At 37.5% G+C, this 20,315-nt stretch overlaps 1 protein-coding gene across 7 annotated transcripts in view; it reads left to right on the top strand.

The window, feature by feature from the left end:
- CSPP1 (centrosome and spindle pole associated protein 1) overlaps positions 1–20,315 on the top strand; it is a gene marked incomplete at both ends in the record, with an annotated part of 131,405 nt that overhangs the window by 16,797 nt on the left and 94,293 nt on the right. For 4 of the 7 annotated variants that reach the window (XM_080693860.1, XM_080693861.1, XM_080693858.1 and 1 more), the window contains 2 exons: positions 7,737–7,835; positions 11,961–12,400. In XM_080693860.1, coding sequence (XP_080549986.1) covers positions 7,737–7,835; positions 11,961–12,400 — 539 coding nt within the window. Of the gene's footprint in view, positions 1–6,501; positions 6,583–7,736; positions 7,836–11,960; positions 12,401–20,315 lie in introns of all 7 variants that reach the window. The other 3 variants (XM_080693859.1, XM_080693856.1, XM_080693855.1) reach the window with 1 other exon arrangement.

Here is a 20,315-nt window from a genome sequence, read left to right as displayed (position 1 = left end):
ATCATTTGCATTTATATGATTCAAACCAATTAGAAAAACAGCTTCATTTGTGATATGGAGACTTTTGACTGTTACCATTTTGTATCCTAGCTTTCGGCTTAGCAAGATGACAGTCTATATATTATAATTTCTATTAATATAATCATTACTTCTGATTCCTGCTTTGCATTTGTTTTGTTGCTTTCTTGCGCATTCTTTATGCTGCAGCTCTTGTAATTCCATTGCTTATAAGCATGCTAGTTTTTGTTTTCCAAATTATGCTAATCACAATAAGATTAATAAAGTGATAGAATAATCAAAGTATTTGAAAATGTTTTGAATTGTTTGGATTGTCAGGATTTGGATTACCTGATATTTTTGCACCAAAACTTGTGGATTGTATTTGTAAATTTATATTGGAATACAAAGATAAATGGTTTCATTGTTTTATAAAACTTTTTAAAAGGAAGCTTATATTCATTCATTACTCAGCTGGCATTTTTTAAATGCTTATGATGAAGATGAGTCTCAGGTATGGATTCTCTCCTTAGGGGCTTAGAATCTAATGGAGATAACATTCATACAACTTAGAAAGTGATAACTATAACAAGAAGCATATAATGATCAGGAAAGACCTCACAGTGGGAAGTGTTGTTTTGTAAGGCATTATAGGATAGGTAGAATTTAGACAATCAAGGGAGAGAATCAAGGAGAGTATTTTAGATGGAGAATATAAAATGAGAAGGACTTGGAAGGTAGACTTAGGTTTGTATGAGTGATGCATACTATGTTTACCAGCCTAACTGGATCAGAATGATTCTTTTTTGAGAATAGTGAGAAATGGTGTTTGTAGATAGGATCAGATTTTAAGGCAGTTGTTTTTTAACTTGTCTATGAGAGGCACTGGAGAAACAATATATTTCCGTAAGTAGCCTGCAAAGAGCATAATTGTGTTTTAAAAACAGCTCTTTGCATTAGAGATTCTCATCTTATTGTCTTAAACTGTTACTATAGTTTTTTATTCTTCTGGTTGCATTAATTCTCAGTCCATTCTCCCTGCTACTTTCCAGAATGATCCTATCTCTTATCAGTCTAAATATGTCACTTTCAATGACTTCAGGATAAAAATTCAAATTCCTCAGCATGGCACATGTCTTTCATGTCCCGGCCTGACTTCCTTGGATCCAACCATTGTCTTTCCTTCCTTCCTTCTCCCTTTTGGGTAGGATTTTCCTCTGGTACAGGGTTTACCTCTGGTATTTTATATATATATATATATATATATATATATATATATATATATATATATATATATATATATATTTACTTTTACTTGTAGTTTTTTTGTGTGTGGGTCTGGGGATGGAACCCAGGGGCATTCAGCCTCTGAGCTACACGCCCTGCCCTGTTTTTTCTTTCTTTCTTTCTTTCTTTCTTTCTTTCTTTCTTTCTTTCTTTCTTTCTTTCTTTCTTTCTTTCTTTCTTTTTGGTGGTACTGGGGTTCCTGGAAGCCCTTCTACCTCCGGGCTACACTCCCAGACCTATTTTTACATTTTCATTTTTGGAAACAGGGTCTCCTAAGCCAGCGCGCGCGGCTGGCTTCGAACCTGCGCGATCCTCCTGTCTCTGCCTCCCAAGCGCGGGGATTACAAGCGTGCGCCACCACGCCCGGCTTTTATTCATTATTTTGAAACAGGGTCTCACTAAGTTGGGGACAGCCTCACTAAGTAGCTGAGGCTGTCGGTGAACCGTGGTCCTCAGGTCGCAGGCTCCCGAATCCTGGGATTACAAGTGTGCGCCAGCATGCTCAGCTTACTTGTAGATTTTACATTACTTCATATTCCAAAGAATGACAGTGGGGTGTGTTTTAGAAAAATTCATCCCCTGTGTGTGAGAACTAGCTGCGCTAAAGAGGGTGCCAAAAAGTCCAAGAAAGAGATAGATCTAAGATTATACAAAGTGCAATTTATTAGACACAGTAGTATGTCTTGGGCAACAGCAAGAAAGGAGGATCCCTGTATCCTAAGGCAAGAGGAAGGGGTTTATGTCCTAGGTTAGATAAGGGCCAATGGACCTTGTCTTGACCTTGCCTTTCTCAAAAGTAATTAACAATGCGAGTGACCACCACAACCCACTCTGATTGCTGCCTCACTGATTTTGTCCCTAAGGCTTCAGATGCATGCCAACATCACCTGGTGGGCAAAATGGCAGCTCTAGTCATGTAGGAATCCACTATAGGGGCTGTAAACAGAGATTGCTTTTATAGTGTGAAAGTCATCAAGAAGCAAAAATCTTTTAAATTTAAAGGAATGTAGAAAGCCAGGCATAGTGGTTCCTGCTTGTAACCTTATTACTTGGGAGGCTGAGATAGGAGGGTCACAGGTTTATGCAGCCTCAGCTACTTATTGAGGCCCTCTGTAAATTAGTGTGACCCTGTTAAAAAATAAAGAATACAAAATAAAGCTGGGGGTGTATCTCAGAGGTAGAATGCCCCTGGGTTCCATTTCAGTACTGAGAATAAAAAAAAAAAGGAATGTGAAGTTTTTTGGTAAAGAGTAGTAGAGGAGCAGTAATTCCTTAAATTGAAAGAGATAATCATTCAGTGTTATCTAAATAGGTGGGAGCTGAGCCACGTGTGGTGGTACAAACCTGTAATCCCAGTACTTGGGAAGCAGGAGGATCTCGGTTCACCTCAAGTATTAGTGATGCTCTCAGCAGTTTAGTGAGACCCTGTTACAAAATAAAGGATAAAAAATAGGCTGGGGGTGTATCTTGGAGGTAGAATGCCCCTGACTTCAATCCCTAGTACTGAAAAAGCAAAAATGGTGTGGATTGAAGGGCAAACAAGAGAAAAAGAAAATTACATAGGGTATTGGGAGGTACCTGTAGCTTCCTGTATTCCTGTGATGATGTGTGGTATCCTGAATCTCTTGTGGCTTATAGACCTTTAAATTGTATGGATTTTTTTTTTTTTTTCGGGTCTGGAGATGGAACCCAGAGGCATTTGACCTCCGAGCTATACCCCCTGCCCTATTTTTTATTCTTTATTTTGAAACAGGGTCTCACTAAGTTGCGAAGGGCCTTACTAAGTAGCTGAGGCTGTCCATGAATCACGATCCTCTGGTCTTAGCCTCCCGAATGCTGGGATTATAAGCATGCGCCACCACGCCCGGCTGTGGATATTTAAATAAAAAAAAAAAATCTTAAATTTTCTAAAAAAAAGCCATTGGAACAAACTATCATATTCCTAGTTTTTATTTATTTTATTTTTAATTATTGTTGTTGTTGTTGTTGTTGTTGTTGTTGTTGTTTTGTGGTACTAGGGATGGAACCCCAGGGCTTTCTACCCCCAGGCTACACTCCCAGGCCTATTTTGTATTTTATTTGGAAACAGGGCCTCACTAAGTAGCTGAAGCTGGCTTCGAACCTGTGTGATCCTCCTGTCTCAGCTTCCCAAGTGCTGGGATTACAAGCATGTGCCACCACGCTTGGCTCTTCCTAGTTTTTAGAATAAAGGATTTTTGACCATCCAAAAATGCAGGAAGGAAGTCATATTCTCAGAACATTTTTATTTTATTTTTATTTATTTATTTTTTTGGTGGTACTGGGGTTCCTGGAAACCCTTCTACTTCTGGGCTATACTTCCAGACCTATTTTATACTTTATTATTTTTATTTTTTATTTTTATTTTGAAACAGGGTATCAAGCCAGCACGGCTGGCTTTGAACCTGCACGATCCACCTGTCTCTGCCTCTCAAGCGGGGGGATTACAAGCGTGCACCACCACGTCCAGCTCAGAACGGTCTTAAAATTCAGTCAGTAGGCCGGGCGTGGTGGCACACGCTTATAATCCCCGCGCTTGGGAGGCAGAGACAGGAGGATCGCCCAGGTACGAAGCCAGCCGCGTGCGCTGGCTTTAGGAGACTCTGTTTCCAAATAAAAATGTAAAAATAGGTCTGGGAGTGTAGCCCAGAGGTAGAAGGGCTTCCAGGAACCCCAGTACCCAAAAAAAAAAAAAGAAAAAAAATTCAGTCAGTAAATTAATATCTCTAGCCTATACCTCTGTCCTGAATTTCAACTTTTCTATCTGGCTTCCTGCTTGATATTTTTACTTAGAAATCTAATTGATATCTTACTTGTTAAGAACATTTTAGAACATATCCAAAAGGGAACTCCCTATTTTTATTTTTCCCACTCAAACCTCCTAGATGCCTATGCTATCTATAGCTTACTGTTTTTATTTTTATTTTTTATTTTTGTGGTACTGGGGAGGGAATCTTGGCTACACTCCCAGACCTATTTTATATTTTATTTGGAAACAGGGTCTCTTAAGCCAGCTGAGGCTGACTTCGAACCTGCATGATCCTCCTGTCTCTGCCTCCCAAGCGTGGGGATTACAAGCGTGCGCCACCACCCCCGGCTATAACCTACTGTTTTTATCCATTTTTTTAGTCACAGTAATTATGACCTTCCAACAGAGTGATGAGACCCAATGTATCAAGGAATTTGGGCACATAGTAGGCAGTTAGTATTTAATGAATAGCTGAAGGAATGACTAAAATTCAACTTTTTGAAAACTTATGTTGTTCTTATTTTTTCTTTTATTGAAAATTGCAAATATTATTTTAGATCTGTGTTGAGTTTTAGGACTAGCTCAGTGAAGGAGTGAGGGTTTATAACTGTCTTCTCAGCCTAGGAATTCTGAATGTGGTTTTGTGAATTTTTAACTATAAAATGGTTAGCTTTATAGTGTACCTCCTATATAGGAGATAAATTGACATTAGAATCTAGTCGTGTGTCCTACTGTTTCCTTTGACAAAGAAGTTTAGAGTTTTATACAGCAAACTTTTAATTTTGCTTTTATAGAACAACAAATTTATCAATTCAAATCGAATGAAATTTTATTAATCGCATTGTCATATTAATCAGTGTTCCCATGTTTTGGATATAATGCTATTGTAGCAGACAGTATGTTGTATTATAGTTATTTGTTTACTCGTCTATTTCCTGAACTCAATTATAAATTTCTTATAATCCCTGTACTTGGGAGACTGAGACAGGCGTATCATAGGTTCAAGGACAGCCTCAATGAGTAGTGAGACTCCCATGAACCTAGAGAGACCTTGTTTTCAAATAAATAAAATCAGGCTGTACATGTAGTTCAAAGGTAGAATACCTCTGGGTTCATCCCCTAGTAACCCTCCAAACCACTGCCTTCCTCCACAGTCTCTTGAATAGAGGAAACATAAATAGCATTTTCCTATCACTTAAAATAGTTCCTAGCCGGGCGTGGTGATGCACACTTGTAATCCCAGTGCTTGGGAGGCAGAGTCATATGGATTGTGCAGGTTCTAAGGCAGCCTTGCTGGCTTAAGAGACCCTGTTTCCAAATAAAATATAAAATAGGTCTGGGAGTGTAGCCAGGGTTCCATCCCCAGTACCACCAAAAAAAAAAAAAAAAAAAAAAAAAAGCATTAGATGTTCGATAATTGGTTGATAGATCTAGATTGATCTTGATTGATTTAATCTTTAGACCCTAATGATGTGTAGATGTTGTCTTCATAGGTAAAAGAAACTGTGAAGAAACTGAGACAGGAGTAACTTATTTCGCCTTTTTTGAATAGAAAGTAGCAGGACCAAAAAGTTGGGAATCATGGATACTTTTTTCTATCCTTTACCTTTGCTTTATGTTTAAAGAGACTTTACATTTTTTATCCTCCCTGGTCCTTGTACTAGCTTTGACTGGTAGGTAGATCAGGCGCCACTCTCATTTTATGGAAGAAGTTATGCCAGAGATGTTAGCTGACCTACTCAGTGTCCTGCAGCAAGTAAGTATTAAGGCTGGTCATAGGTCCTATGTCTTTTGACTCCCAGTCTAATGCTGAACCGCACTGCCTCACTTAAATGCTTGATGAACAAAAATGGAGGCACACATAAAGAAACAGTCTTTAATTTATGTCTTTTGGCAGTTGTGGGAAATAGAAACAAAACAAAAACAAAAACAAAACAGCATTTCAGGCAAGCATGAAAATATTTGTGAGGATGCTTAAATTTTGTCTTAGATATAGTACAAAATAGCAGAGCACTGAGAATGAAGAATATATATTAGAAGAGGAATATAAATTGCAAACGTTTCTTTTCTACCATGCTTTTTAATTTCAGATCTCCTTCTCTCCCTCCCTTTTTCCCTCCCTCCCTCCCTCCCTCCCTCCCTCCCTCCCTCCCTCCCTCCCTTCGTGTGTGTGTGTGTGTGTGTGTGTGTGTGTGTGTGTGTGTGTAAAAGTTTATGCAAATGAAAAGGCCTGATGCTACTTTTTAGGGAGTTGTACATTGATTTAAATTACCTTTTTTTGTCCCAGTAACTTCTGGTATGGACTCTATAGATTTATAGTTTTTATTTTCATCTCTGTTTCATTTTTTGCTTTGCATAATGTAATAGTTAAGAATATAAGATATAAAGACATGTTAAACATTTTATAAAGATAATTAGGTAATATATATTTTTAATGTGTATATATACAGAAAAATTTTCTATCTACGGGTGAAACAGATCCATCTACTCTGGGAGTTTCTCTTCCTATTGGTGAGAGGTTATCTGCTAAGGTAGGTGGATAGGAAAAATTACTCAAGTAGAGTTTTCTGAGTCATCAAAATAATGAAAGACCATATTCTTAATTTAAATGCAAGTGGAAGAATATGTAATTTCTCCATACTTGAGTATATTTCCTTTTTTTCAAAGATTTATGGAGTCTCTAAGTTGTGTTGTTTGCAAGATATTTTGAACATTACTTTTACAGCCATGTAAATTGATACATTTCTTTAATTTTCTGTGTTTGATTATACTTAACTATCCAGGCTGTATTTTTTTCAGCATTGGTTTTTCTTCTGGTGACACAGTTAACAATGAAATGAGTGGGTATGAGAGTATATTGAACTCTTATGTAGGATGAGGGTCGAGCTATTTGGATGTGTGTTTCAGTTACTTCACTAATACATATTGATATTTTTTAGAGGTGATAGAGGTAATAGCAATAAATAAGTATGTGTCATGTATAGTCTCAGGGTAGATTTTTAAATATTGTGTAAAATAAAATGGATGGTTAATGTTTCAAAAAACAAACCTCATTTCTTTAATGCTTTTTTAGATTATATCGTTTCATTGACATACTGGAGGTATTAGAGTCTAAGAAAAAATTTTAATGTAAGGTATTTGTGTTTCATCAAGATATTTCCATTATAATATTTTAGTGTCTATATAATTTGCTCTTTTTGTGTTTAAAATATGAGATTTCTTATTGAACATTGGAAAGGAAGTCATTAGCAGTAGTTGTTCCAGATTGGTTTGGGGATAGGAATGCTTTTGACAGACTGCATCTGGTTTGTTTGTCTTTTGGTAACCAAACCTGGAATCTATGGGATTATGGAGCATGGCTCTTTGGAAAATTTGATCTAATTTGTGTAACTACTAAAATATAAACTGGAGATGTTTCATAATTGGACCAGCTCCATTCTGTTAGAGATTACATGTGTTAATGGACCCAAAGCATGTAGCCATATGTATTCCATGTGGCAAGAGAGACCTGAGGAACTGCAACAATGGTTAGACCTCTGCTGTTCCTAGCAGTGGCTTCCATTCTTGAAATTATTAGTGAAGCTTGTTTTCGAGTAAGAGCTCTGATTTGTATGATTCTGATTTAGCATTAAAATACTTTTTCCTAAAGTTGAAGGTAACATTGTCTTTTGATTTCTATTTTAAGGAAAGATTGAAACTTGAACGCAACAAAGAATACAATCAATTTCTCAGGGGTAAGGAAGAATCCAATGAAAAGTTCAAACAGCTAGAAAAGAGTACTGAGGTGGGTTTTGCTTCTTTTTCATTTTATTTATTTATTTATTTATTTTGATGTACTGGGGATGGAACCCAGGGGCATCGTACCTCTGAGCTATATCCCCAGCCCTATTTTTTAGTCTTTTTACAATTTTTTGAAATAGGGTCTCCCTGAGCTGCAAAGGGCCTCGCTAAGTAGCTGAGGCTGTCCGTGAACTGCAATCCTCCAGTCTCAGCCTCCCAAATGCTGGGATTACAAGCATGCACCACCACATCTGGCTCTTTCTTTTTTTTTTTTTTTTTTTTTTCATTTTAAACATTTCTTCTTTATTTGTAATTGTATTTTATTTTGCCAAAAAGAAAAATCAATTTGGGGAAAATGCATGAAAGTACCAGTGACTTTCCATTTTTTATATTAAATATATTAGTGCCTTTTTAAAGCTTAACTTTTATTTTACACTTAGATTTTTGTATTATCATACTTTGATTAGTTGCATTGTTTTGCATTTACATTTTTGTTGTTTTTTTATTGGTGCATTGTACTCATACATCATAATGGAGTCTTAAGATGATAGAGGCAGCCGGGCGTGGTGGCGCACGCTTGTAATCCCCGCGCTTGGGAGGCGGAGACAGGAGGATCGCGCAGGTTCGAAGCCAGCTGCGGGTGCTGGCTTAGGAGACCCTGTTTCCAAATAAAAAATGTAAAAATAGGTCTGGGAGTGTAGCCTGGAGGTAGAAGGGCTTCCAGGAACCCCAGTACCACAAAAAAAAAAAAAAAAAAAAAAAGATGATAGAGGCACACCTGCATACATCACTCATTTAGCCCTTTCCCACTTCCCACCCCATTCCCTCCCCCTTTCCTCTTTTTCATGATTGATTTTGATATGTTTGTAAATGTACATCATGTGTATTAGGGAGTTTCCCTTTTTCCCCCTCCCATCACCCTCAGCTCTCACCTTATTTGCTCATCTAAGGTTTCTCCTTCATATAGAGTTCCTTCTGTGATCCATTTTCTACCTAGTGTCCACATATTAGGGAGAGCATCTGAGTTTTTACTTTTTGTGACAAACTAATCTCACTTAATATAATGTTCTTTAGTTCTATCCATTTCCCTGCAAATGATGTAATTTTGTTCTTCTTTATGGCTGAGTAAAATTCCATTGTGTACATATCCTATAGTTTTGTAATTCATTCATCTATTGGACATTGTGGCTGGTTCCATAGTTTGGCAATGGTGAATTATTTAACTATGAACATAGATATGCATGCATCAGTTTGGTAGTTTGGTTTTCATTCTTTTGGGTAGATACCCATAGGTTGGTTCATTCCCATTCTTAGGATCCTCCATACTGTTTTGTGCTAATTTGCAATCCCACCAACAGTGTATTAGAATTCTCACTTCTCTACATCCTCGCCAGCATTTGTTGTTGTGTTTTGAATGATTGCCATTCAGGTTGGAGTTAGGTGAAATCTTAGGATAGTTTTGATTTGCATCTCTCTTGATTGCTAATGATGTTGAACATCTTTTATACATTTAGTGGCCATTTGAATTTCTTCTTTTGTGAAGTGTCTATTTAGTTCACTTGCCCATTTTTTGATTGGGTTATTTGTTTTCTTTGTGGTGAGTTTGAGTTCTCTGTATATTCTAGATATCAGTCCTTTATGGGAAGAGTAGTTGGCAAAAATTTTCTTCCATTCTGTTGGCTCTCTGTTGAGGTTCTTGATAGTTTTCTCTGTTTATAGAAGCTCTTCAGTTTATTGCAATCCCACATATTGATTATCCTTTTAAATTCTTGTGCCTTTGGGGTCATGTTGAGAAAGTTTTTACCTGTGCCTGTGTATTGAAGTGTTTAATGTATGCTCTTTTTAAGCAGCTTCAAAGTCTGATTTCCAAGTCTTTGATGCATCTTGAATTGACTCTTGTGCAGGGTGATAAAGTGGGTTTTACTTCCATTTTTCTGTATATGGTTAACCAGTTTTGCCAACACCATTTGTTGAAGAGGCTGTCTTTTTTCCAGTGCATGTTTTTGACCCTTTTGTCAAGAATCAATTGGCTGTGGGTTTTGCTTTTATAGGTTGCATATTTTGTACTTGAAAAGCTTTTTATATTTTAAATATGCCCCCCCCCCCATTTTGGTACTGGTGGTTAAACCCAGGAACATTTTACCTCCGAGCTATACCTTCAGCCATTTTTATTTTTTATTTTGAATCAGAGTCTTGCTTAGTTGCTGAGGGCCTCACTGAGTTGTTAAGGCTGACCTTAAAACTGTAGTCTTCCCATCTCAGCCTCCTAGGTACTGGGATTATAGGGTATACCACCACACCTGGCTTTGTCATTTGATGTGTGTGTGGTACTGGGGGTAGAACCCAGGGACTTATTCTACCTCCAGGCTATCCTCCGAGACCTATTTTATACTTTATTTTATACTCTGTTTCCAAAAACAGAGTCTCACTAAGTTGCTGAGAGCCTCACTAAGTAGCTGAGGCTGGCTTTGAACCTATGCGATCCTCCTGTCTCAGCCTCTCAAGTGCTGGGATTATAAGAGTGCGCCACCATGCCCGACTGTCATTTGATTTTTAAGTAAACATTTTTAAAATATTTAAATATAAGTTTGGGGAAATTATGTTATCTTATATTGAAGCAATTACCCTACCTTTTAAAAAACTTAATCTAAACGGGAAGACTTTAGATATCAGTTTTAAGTGATTTTTGTTTATTTATTTTGTTTTTTCTTTTTGTTAGTACTAGGGATAGAACCTAAGGGCATTCTATCTGAGAGCTATACCTCCAACCCTATTTTTTATTCTTTAGTTTTTTTTTTTTTTTTTTTTGTATGCCTTGGGATGGAACCCAGGGGCACTTGTCCTCTGAGCTACACCCCTTGCCCTATTTTTTTATTTTGAAACAGGTTCTCACTAAGTTACGGAGGGACCCACTAAGTAGCTGAGGCTGTCCGCGAACCGTGATCCTCTGGTCTTAGCCTCCTGAATGCTGGGATTACAAGCGTGTGCCACCACGCCCAGCTTTATTCTTTAGTTTTTTGAAACAGGGTTTCACTAAGTTTCATGTCTCACTGAGTAGCTGAGACTGGCTGTCAACCTGCAGCCTTCCTGTCTCAGCCTCCCAAGTACTGGTATTACAAGTGTGTGCCACCACGCCTGGGTGATTTTTGTTTATGTTTGAGTGATTTTTATTCTTTGTGTTGAAAAAGGATTTTTAAAACTAAATTACATTTTTTTTATGGTACTGGTGATTGAACCCAGGGACATTCTACCTCGGAGCTACACCCCAGCTCTATTTTTTATTCTTTATTTTGAAACAGGATCCCATGAAGTTGCTGAGGGCCTCACTAAGTAGCTGAGCCTGGCCATGAACTTGTGATTCTCCTGTCTCAGTCTCCCAAGTACTGGGATTGCAAGCATGCACTAATACCCTCGGTTGTTTGAAATATTTAATTTGAAATATTTCTAGGAAATCTTTAACTACCAAAACATATCTAGAATCTTGTGGTATATAGTTTATCTTATCTTTTTATTGTTATATCCATTTTGTTGTTGCCTTTTTGTTGATACTTAATAAGTTGTTTTGCAAGATAAATTTTGTTTAGGTGTTTTTCCCTCTAAAGAATAAATATTTTTGTCATATGTGGTGGCACATGCCTTTAATCCCAGTACTTGGAAGGCTGAGACAGGAGGATTGAAGGTTTAAGGACTACCTCAGCAAATATGTAGCTTGGAGGTAGAATGCCCCTGGGTAAGTCCCCAGTATTACCAATCCCCCAAAAAGAAGAAAGAATAGATATTTTAAAAATTTAAATAAAATTTCAGAGTTGAGATGATAAATAAATGAACTAAGCATAATTGAGGCTTTAGTTACCTTTTAAGTAGTGACATTTCATTATTTTATTAGTGCATTGTAGTCATACATCTTAATGGGGTATAAGATGGCAGAGGCATACATGTACACATCACTCATTTGACCCCTCCTCAATTCTCACCCCATTCCCTTCCAGCTGACTTTGGTATGTTTGTGAATGTATGTCATGTGCAATTGGGAGCTTCTTTCTTCCTCCTCCTATCTCCCTCAGGTAGTTCCCCTTCTTTACTCGTATCTCATTAAGAATTGTTTTCTTTTTCTCTTTTAATTGAACAGCCTAACAGTCAAAGACATAAAAATCCTACTAGTCAACTTAAGCCTGATTTACCTCTACAAATACAAACATCATGCACACATTCAGAGGGTCCCAGGAGAGATATCCTAACTTCTTCAGAGGCATATGAAGAGCTTCTAAACCAAAGACGACTAGAGGAGGACAGATATCGACAACTAGATGATGAAATTGAATTAAGAAATAGAAGAATTATTAAAAAAACTGATGAAGAAGTGGGCATTTCCAATACAAAGCATCAGAAGTTTGCCAGCAAGGCTGGTATTCCGGAAAGAAGATTTCGAAGGTTTAATGAGGATCGTGTTTTTGATAGACAGTGTTGTAGACCAGACCAAGATCTGGAAGTAAGTGAAGATATGGATGAAAGATTTAGATATGAAAGTGATTTTGATAGAAGACCTTTGAGAGTATATACAAATGACAGGTATTTGCAATTTCATTTTTATTTTCTTTATTTACTATCACTGTTACTTTTTATCATAATGTTTACATTAGGAAGATATAGTTGTATTTGCTTTATTATATCTGATTAAATTTTTTTTGGTGAAACTGGAGTTTGAACCCAGTGATGTTCTACCTCTGAGCTATACCCCTACTATTTTTAATTCTTTATTTTTAATTAATTTATTTTTGAGGTACAGGGTATAGAACCCAGGGGCGTTCTGCCTCAGAGCCACACCCCCAGCCCTATTTTTTTTTTTTTTTATTCTTAATTTGAAACAGGTTCTTACTAAGTTGTAGAGGCCCTCACTAAGTAGCTGAGGCTAGCCAGGAACCGGTGATTCTCGTGTCTCAGCCTCCCAAGTACTGGGATTATCAGCATGCGCCACCAGGCCCGGCTCTTAATTCTTTAATTTGAAACAGGATCTCACAAAGTTGCAGAGGGCCTTATTTAAGTTGCTGAGGCTGGTCTTGAATCTGTGATCCTCCTATCTCAGCCTCCCAAGTACTGGGATTTCAAGTGTGTGCCACCATACCTGACTATTTGATTAATTCTAAGATGATATCAGTCTTATAAGCACCATTGAGGGAAAAAAGAAAATACCCAGATGAGGACCCCATTATAAAGCTGGAAACCTAAAGGCTCTATCCTTAATGTAAAAGTATATGGAATCTGAGTTTGGTAATCCTATTACTTTGGAGGTTGAGACAAAAGGATTGCAGGTTGGAGGACAGTCTCAGCAATGTAGTGAGACTCTAAGCAACTTAGCGAGACCCTGTTTCCAAATAAAAAATAAAATAGGGCTGAGGTGTAGCTTGAAGGTAGAATGCCTCTGAGTTCAATCCCCGTACCAAAAACAAAAACAAAAAACAAGACAAAACTACACAGGAAATAAGTAGTCCCACAGAAAGGGACAAAAAGGAAACTTCCATGTATTAAACTTGGCACTGAGCAGGAGTAAAAAAAATCATATTTTTTCCTGGGAAACAAGTCCTGACTGACTCATACTCACAGACTGAATTCCTGGTGCCAGTAGAGTTCCAAATAACCAAAGGCAAGAATTTGGAGTTGTCTTGATAGTCTCTCTAGATGACCAGCAGGAGTAAAGTAACTCCTCTTTGGTGACTTGATTTACAGCCTCTATCTATAGTCCTTCCAACTTCAGATGTGAAGTAGTTGAAAGAAGGACATCTTAGCTGGCTGTGGTGGTATACTGTTATCTCAGTACTTAGGAGGCTGAGACAGGAGGATCTCGGGTTTGTGGCCAGTCTCATCTACTTAGTGGGGCCCTCCACAACTTAGAACTTGTTTCAAAATGAAGAATTAAAAGTAGGGCTGGGGGTAGAATGTGCCTGGGTTTTATTGCTAGTACCCTCTATCCCCTGCCCCCAAGGACACCTAACATGAATGGAATGTGACTTATGACTTTAACATTCATGTTCTCTTGAAGTATCTTTATCACATAGATTTGTTTTACAGTTATCTACTGAAAATTAACTTGGTGAGATGTCAGTTCTTTTTTTCATCAGGTTTTCAGTTATTTTCCACATCTTTTGAACGATTGCTTTTGTGATATTGTTTATAATTTTTAAGCTACTAGTATGAGGTCTTATTTAATTGCTATATTTATCTTAATACTGAAAACTTGCTATATGTTTACCTAACTTCGATTTACTTATTTAATTTGTGTTACTGGGAATGGAACCCAGGGGCATTTTACCTCAGCTATATCCTAGCCCTACTTTTTTATTCTTTATTTTGAAACAAGGTTTCACTGAGTTGCAAAGGACCTCACTAAGTAGCTGAGGCTGTCCGAGAACCCAGATCCTCCTGTCTCAGCCTCCCAAATGCTGGGATTACAAGCGTGCGTCACCACATCCGGCCTAATATGGATTTAGAGATAGAGATATCACAGTGTCCATATTTGTCATTGACCGTTAACTTGAAAGGGATAAATCTAAATTTAGAATAGTTTATGAGTCCTATTTTGTTTATATTGATTGAAACATATTACATTTTTAGTGTTTTAGAATGTTTTCTTTGGTAGTGTTGCATATTCAATACTCCAATTATTATTAATATTTTTTTGGTGGTACTGGGGGTCCTGGAAGTCCTTCTACCTCCGGGCTACACTCTCAGACCTATTTTATACTTTTTATTTGGAAACAGGGTCCTTTAAGCCAGTGAGGCTGGCTTCGAACCTGCGCGATCCTCCTGTCTCCGGCTCCCAAGCGCGGGGATTACAAGTGTGTGCCACTATGCCCGGCACCAGTTCTCTGTCTTCTTTATTCTGCAGCTGTTATATCTTGTTCACCTAACATTTTTAATATTTACCCTGATTTAGGTACTTTGGGTGAAGGATTAGAACTTTGGAATTCCTATTGTATCTCTTCTAATCTGAATTGAATTGTTTGTAATTCAGACAATACTCCAAATGCTATAATGTGTCATATTTGAAGGTTCAAAGTATGCTGTAACTAGAAGAACTCTCAGCTGGGGGTAATCTTGGACTCTTGGTGATATTTTCTTTGCACATGAAAAAAAAATTTTTTTTTTTGTGGTACTGGGGAAGGAACTCAGGGGCATTCTACCTCCCAGCTTCACCCCCAGCCCTATTTTTTATTCTTTATTTTGAAACATGGTCTCACTAAATTGCACTAAGGTTTTATTTTTATTTTATTTTATTTTTGGTGGTACTGGGGTTCCTGGAAACCCTTCTACCTCCGGGCTACACTCCCAGACCTATTTTATATTTTTGTTTGGAAACAGGGTTTCTTAAGCCAGTGAGGCTGGCTTCGAACCAGCACATTCTTCCTGTCTCCACCTCCCAAGCGTGGGGATTACAAGAGTGCACCACCACGCCCGGCGTCCTCACTAAGTTTTACTTTAACCAGTGTTACTGAATTTACCATTAAATTGTTATTTTACTTTTTATGTGATTAATGTGGATAGCATTTTGGTATTTATCATTTATAGTTTATAATAGTTATATTAAAAATTCTAAAATACTATTCTCTCTGGAGATGGAACCCAGGGGCATTGTACCTCCAAGCCACACACCCAGCCCTATGTTTTTAGTCTTTCTAATTTTGAAACAAGATCTCACTGAGTTGCAAATGACGTAAATAGCTGAGGCTGTTCTGGAACCCTGAACTGGGATCCTCAGGTTTCTGCCTCCCAAATGCTGGGATTGTGATGGGCATGGTGAGCTACACGCCCAGCATACATATACTTTTTTTTAATACTTAATTTTGATTTATCTTTAGAATTATTATTTTGACAGTTATTTTCCCCACTTTAAAGATAGAGTTGAGAATAGAAAATACTTATTAAAGTAAATAAAGAAATCAGAAAAGAACTGACAACATTCATTTAAAAGAGAAAGTCTTGTCGGGCATGGTGGCACACTCTTGTAATCCCAGCATTTGGGAGGCTGAGACAGGAGGATCACGGTATCACGGTTTGCATACGGCCTCAGCTACTTAGTGAGGCCCTCCACAACTTGGTGAGGCCCTTTTTCAAAATAAAAAAAATAGGTCAGGGATATAGCTTGGAGGTCAAATGCCCCTGGGTTCCATCCCCAGACCTGCAAAAAAAAAAAAAAAAAGAGAGAATTTTTTTTTTTTTTTTTTTGGTAGTGGAGATTGAACCCAGAGGCATTGTACTTCTGTGTACTCCGAGCTACACTCCCAGCCCCATTTTTTTTTTTTTTTATGTTCTATATCTTGAAACAGGATCTAAGTTGTGGAGGGTCTAAGTAGCTGAGGCTGGCTGTGAACCTGCGATCCTCTTGTCTCAACTTCCCAAGTACTGGGTTTACAAACATGTGCCACCATGCCCGACTGGTGAAAGAAATTCTTAAAAGAGAAATTCTTAAAAAATAAAGAAATTCTTGATAGTGAAATAACTACTATTATGAAATATATATTGTTACACTAGGGATTAAACCCAGGGATATTCTATCTCTGAGCTATACACCTAGCCCTTTATTTTTTATTTTGAAATAAGGTCTTGCTAAGTTGCTGTGGTTGGCCTTAAATCTGTGATCCTCCTGTCTCAGCCTCCCAAATACTTGGATTTCAGACATGTGCCACCATGTCTGGCTAGATGGTTTAAGTTTGGAGAAACTGGATTCTTCCTCCCTCTGTGCAATATTAATATAAAACCAGGAGATGCTAAATATTTTATTTTTATAATGTTACTATTGTGATAGGATAAATATTGTAAACTAATTTCTGAAGTAGGGTGACTTATTAAGGAAAAATTCAGCTGGCTATAATTAGGAGGATTTGTCTCTGTATTTTCTTTTCTGTTCCATTGGTCTATTTGTCTATTTTTATGCCAGTATCATGCTGGTTTTGTTATTATAGATGTGTACTATATTTTGAAATCAGGTATTGTGAATAGAGTGAATAAATGCTAAATTTGTTAGATGGAAGTGTGAGGAAAGCCTCTTTTTGGAAAGGAAGTTTAGTAAGAAATTCCATAAAATTAGTTTTTTTTTTTTGATACTAAGGATGGAACCTAGGGGCATTCTACCTTTGAGCTACACCCCCAGCTGTATTTTTTATTCTTTATTTTGAAACCGGGTCTCACTAAGTAGCTGAGGCTGGATGTGAACCGCAATCCTCCTGTTTTAGCCTCCCAAATCCTGGGATTACAAGTGTGCACCACCATGCCCGGCTAAATTACAGGCTTTTTATGTAGAGAATAAGGTGGCTAACTTTACAAACTATGATTTTATTTCACAGCTTAAGTTCTCCTAACAGTTTTTTTTTAAAGTCTTATATTAGCAACTATAAAAAATTTATAGAGTCTCAGGCCAGGCATGGTGGTGCATGCTTCTAATCCCAGCATTTGGGAAACTGAGGCAAGAGCATCACGGTTCGCAGACAGCCTCAGCTACTTAGGCCCTTTGCAACTCAGTGAGACCCTGTTTCAAAATAAAGAATAAAAAATAGGGCTGGGGTATAGCTTGGAGGTAGAATGCCTGAACCCTTAGTACCACACACACATACACAAAAATTAACCGATTTTCTATTTGTAAATAGCAATTTTTAATTTAGCAAAGGCAAGCATAATCATGTCAGTTTTTTCATAAAGTTGAATAGGATGCCTGGAGATTTTATGAGAAATAAAACTAATAGATTAAAGGATATGAATGTGTAAAGCCATTTACCAAAAAGTGTTATCAATATAACTTACTCCAGGGAACCTGTCCTACCATACATACTCATATACACTGAGCTTCTTAAGAAAATCTCTGCCATTGTACAATTTGAAAAGTACCTTATTATTTATTTTTGTGGTAGTTGTGATTGAACCCTGGACTTCTACCTGAGCTATACCCCCAGCCTCTTTTATTATATATATAAATACACACCCACACACACCCACACACACACACACGTATGTGTGTGTGTGTGTGTGTGTGTGTGTGTATATATATATATATATATATTTTTTTTTTTTTCCCCAGTACTGGGAATCAAACCCAGGGGCATTCTACCTCCAAACAACATCCCCAGCCCTATTTTTTTATTCTTTATTTTGAAATAGGGTCTCACTGAGTTGCAGAGGGCTGTCTGCAAACCGTGATCCTCCTGTCTCAGCCTCCCAAATGCTGGGATTACAAAAATGCACCACCACGCCCGGCTACCTATTTTATTGTTTTGAATCAGGGTCTCACTAAGTTGTGGAGAGCCTCGCTAAATTGCTGAGTCTGCTTTCGAACCTGTGGTCCTCCTTTCTCAGCCTACCAAGTACTGGGATTGTAGGCATGTGTCACCGTAAAAGGTGAAAGATTTATATGATCTGAAGAAGAAAAAGACTATTATGATCCTTTTAGTGAAGGGCATATTTCTGTTATTTTTCTGGACTTCTTAAATATTTCTTCAGTATTGATTTCTTTTTTATTTGTGCATTATAGTCTCACATCACAATGTGGATCATGTTGACAATGGAATATATTCACACAGTACTTGGTCCCCACCCCATTGCTTCCCCTTTTTCCTTCTTCCCAATTCAGTGTCCAGGTTAACAATGTTATATTCACATGTATACATATATTCAAATGTAGCTTTCCATTAGTAAAACTCAGTCTTACCCCCCCCCCCCCCCTTTCCTTTCTGGCTTCGCTGAGGTTTCCCCTCCATTATCTGGAGTCCCTCTGGTATCCCTAATACTCCCTAGTTTGAGACTATTAGAGAAAACATATGTACCTTCTCTTTCTGTGCCTGGCTAATATCACTTAATATAATGTCAGTATTGATTTTCTTATAATCATCTGTGATAGAGGTGACTTTTATCATCTTAATGATTTTTTCCAGTGGATTGAACACCTTTGAACATCTTTCATATGGACAGTTCACAGGGAAATCTTGTGGGTTTACTATAGAATTTAGCAGAGACCTTGATCTTATACATAAATAAATCATTCATTAAGTTTCTTGGATTTAGAGAACTTTGAGAATGACCTCTTAGGTATATAGTGCTTGCTTTATTAGGTTATTTATATATGCTGAAGATCCTGTGAAATATATTTTTACCTGGATATTTTTAATATAGCTGTATAAAGATATGCTAGAAGCTGGGCGCAGTGGCACACCCTTGTATTTCCAGTACTTGTGAGGCTGAAACTGGAGGATGACAGGTTTGCAGCTAGTTTCAACGACTTGGTGATGTCCTCTGCAACTTAGTAATAACCTGTTTCAAGATAAAATAACGCTGAGGGTGTTTTGATCAGAGAGAAAACACCCCTGGGTTCAGTCCCCAACACCAAAAAAGAAGAAAAGAAAATAGGCTATATATATATATATATTTTTTAAGTTGTCTTTGGAAAACTTAACTGAAAATGCAGAAGTCCCAAACTCTTAAGTAAATTTTAAAACAAATTTTTGTATATCTAGTTGGCCTTTAATTCCTGATCCCAAGTTATGCTTTAAAATTTTTTGTACTTTAAACCAGACATAGTGGTGCATGCCTGTTAATCCCAGTGTTTGAGGGGCTGATAGTAAGATTGCAGGTTATAGGCAAGCCTCGGCAATTTTAATAAGGCTGTTAAAAAAAAAAGGGCTGGGAGGGCATGTAGCTCAGAATTAGAATGCCCCTGGGTTCAACTCCCAGTACAAATTAAAAAAAAATTTAATAATTTTTTTCTATTTAAAATTTTTCATTGGAGCTGGATATGGTGACACACAGTTGTAATCCCAGTACTTGGGAGGCTGAGACAGAAGGATTGCAGGTTCGAAACCAGTCTCAGCAATTTAGTGAGACTATTAGCAACCTAGCAAGACCTTGTTTCAAAATAAAGGAAAATAAATAAGAGCTGGGGATGTAGCTCAGAGGTAGAATGCCCTTGGGGTCAATCCCTAGTACACACACACACACACACACACACACACACACACACACACACACACATGTATGTGTGTGTATGTATATATATATATACATAATATACATAAGTATATGTCTATTTCATGGATGCTATTTTACCATATCAATGCATTTACCTTTGTGTGGTATGTTGTGGGTTCCCAAGACCACTTCCAGGTTAAAGATTCATAAACTGTGCCCACATGGTGGTTCAAGCCTATAATCCCAGACGTGGGAGGCTGAGACTGGAGGATTGCAGATTCACAGTTAGCCTCTGCAACTTAGTGAGGCCCTCTGGAACTTAGTGAGACCCTGTACAAAAAAAAAAAAAAAGATTCACAGGACATTGTGTGTAGTTATGCTTATAGCTATGATTTACTTCAACAAAAGCATATAAAGCAAAATTAACAAAGGGAAAGGGGGCATTGAGTCAATCAGAAGGAAACCAACTTCAACAGTCTTTTCTCCCTGTGAGGTCAATTAGGAGATATTTTCTCCCTGTGAGGTCAATTAGGAGACT

The sequence above is a fragment of the Muscardinus avellanarius genome (genome assembly GCF_963383645.1).
Source record: "Muscardinus avellanarius genome assembly, chromosome: 4".
NCBI classification, from domain to species: domain Eukaryota; kingdom Metazoa; phylum Chordata; class Mammalia; order Rodentia; family Gliridae; genus Muscardinus; species Muscardinus avellanarius.
Note: the sequence above shows the minus strand (reverse complement) of the source record. Positions and strands in the feature narration are given on the sequence as shown.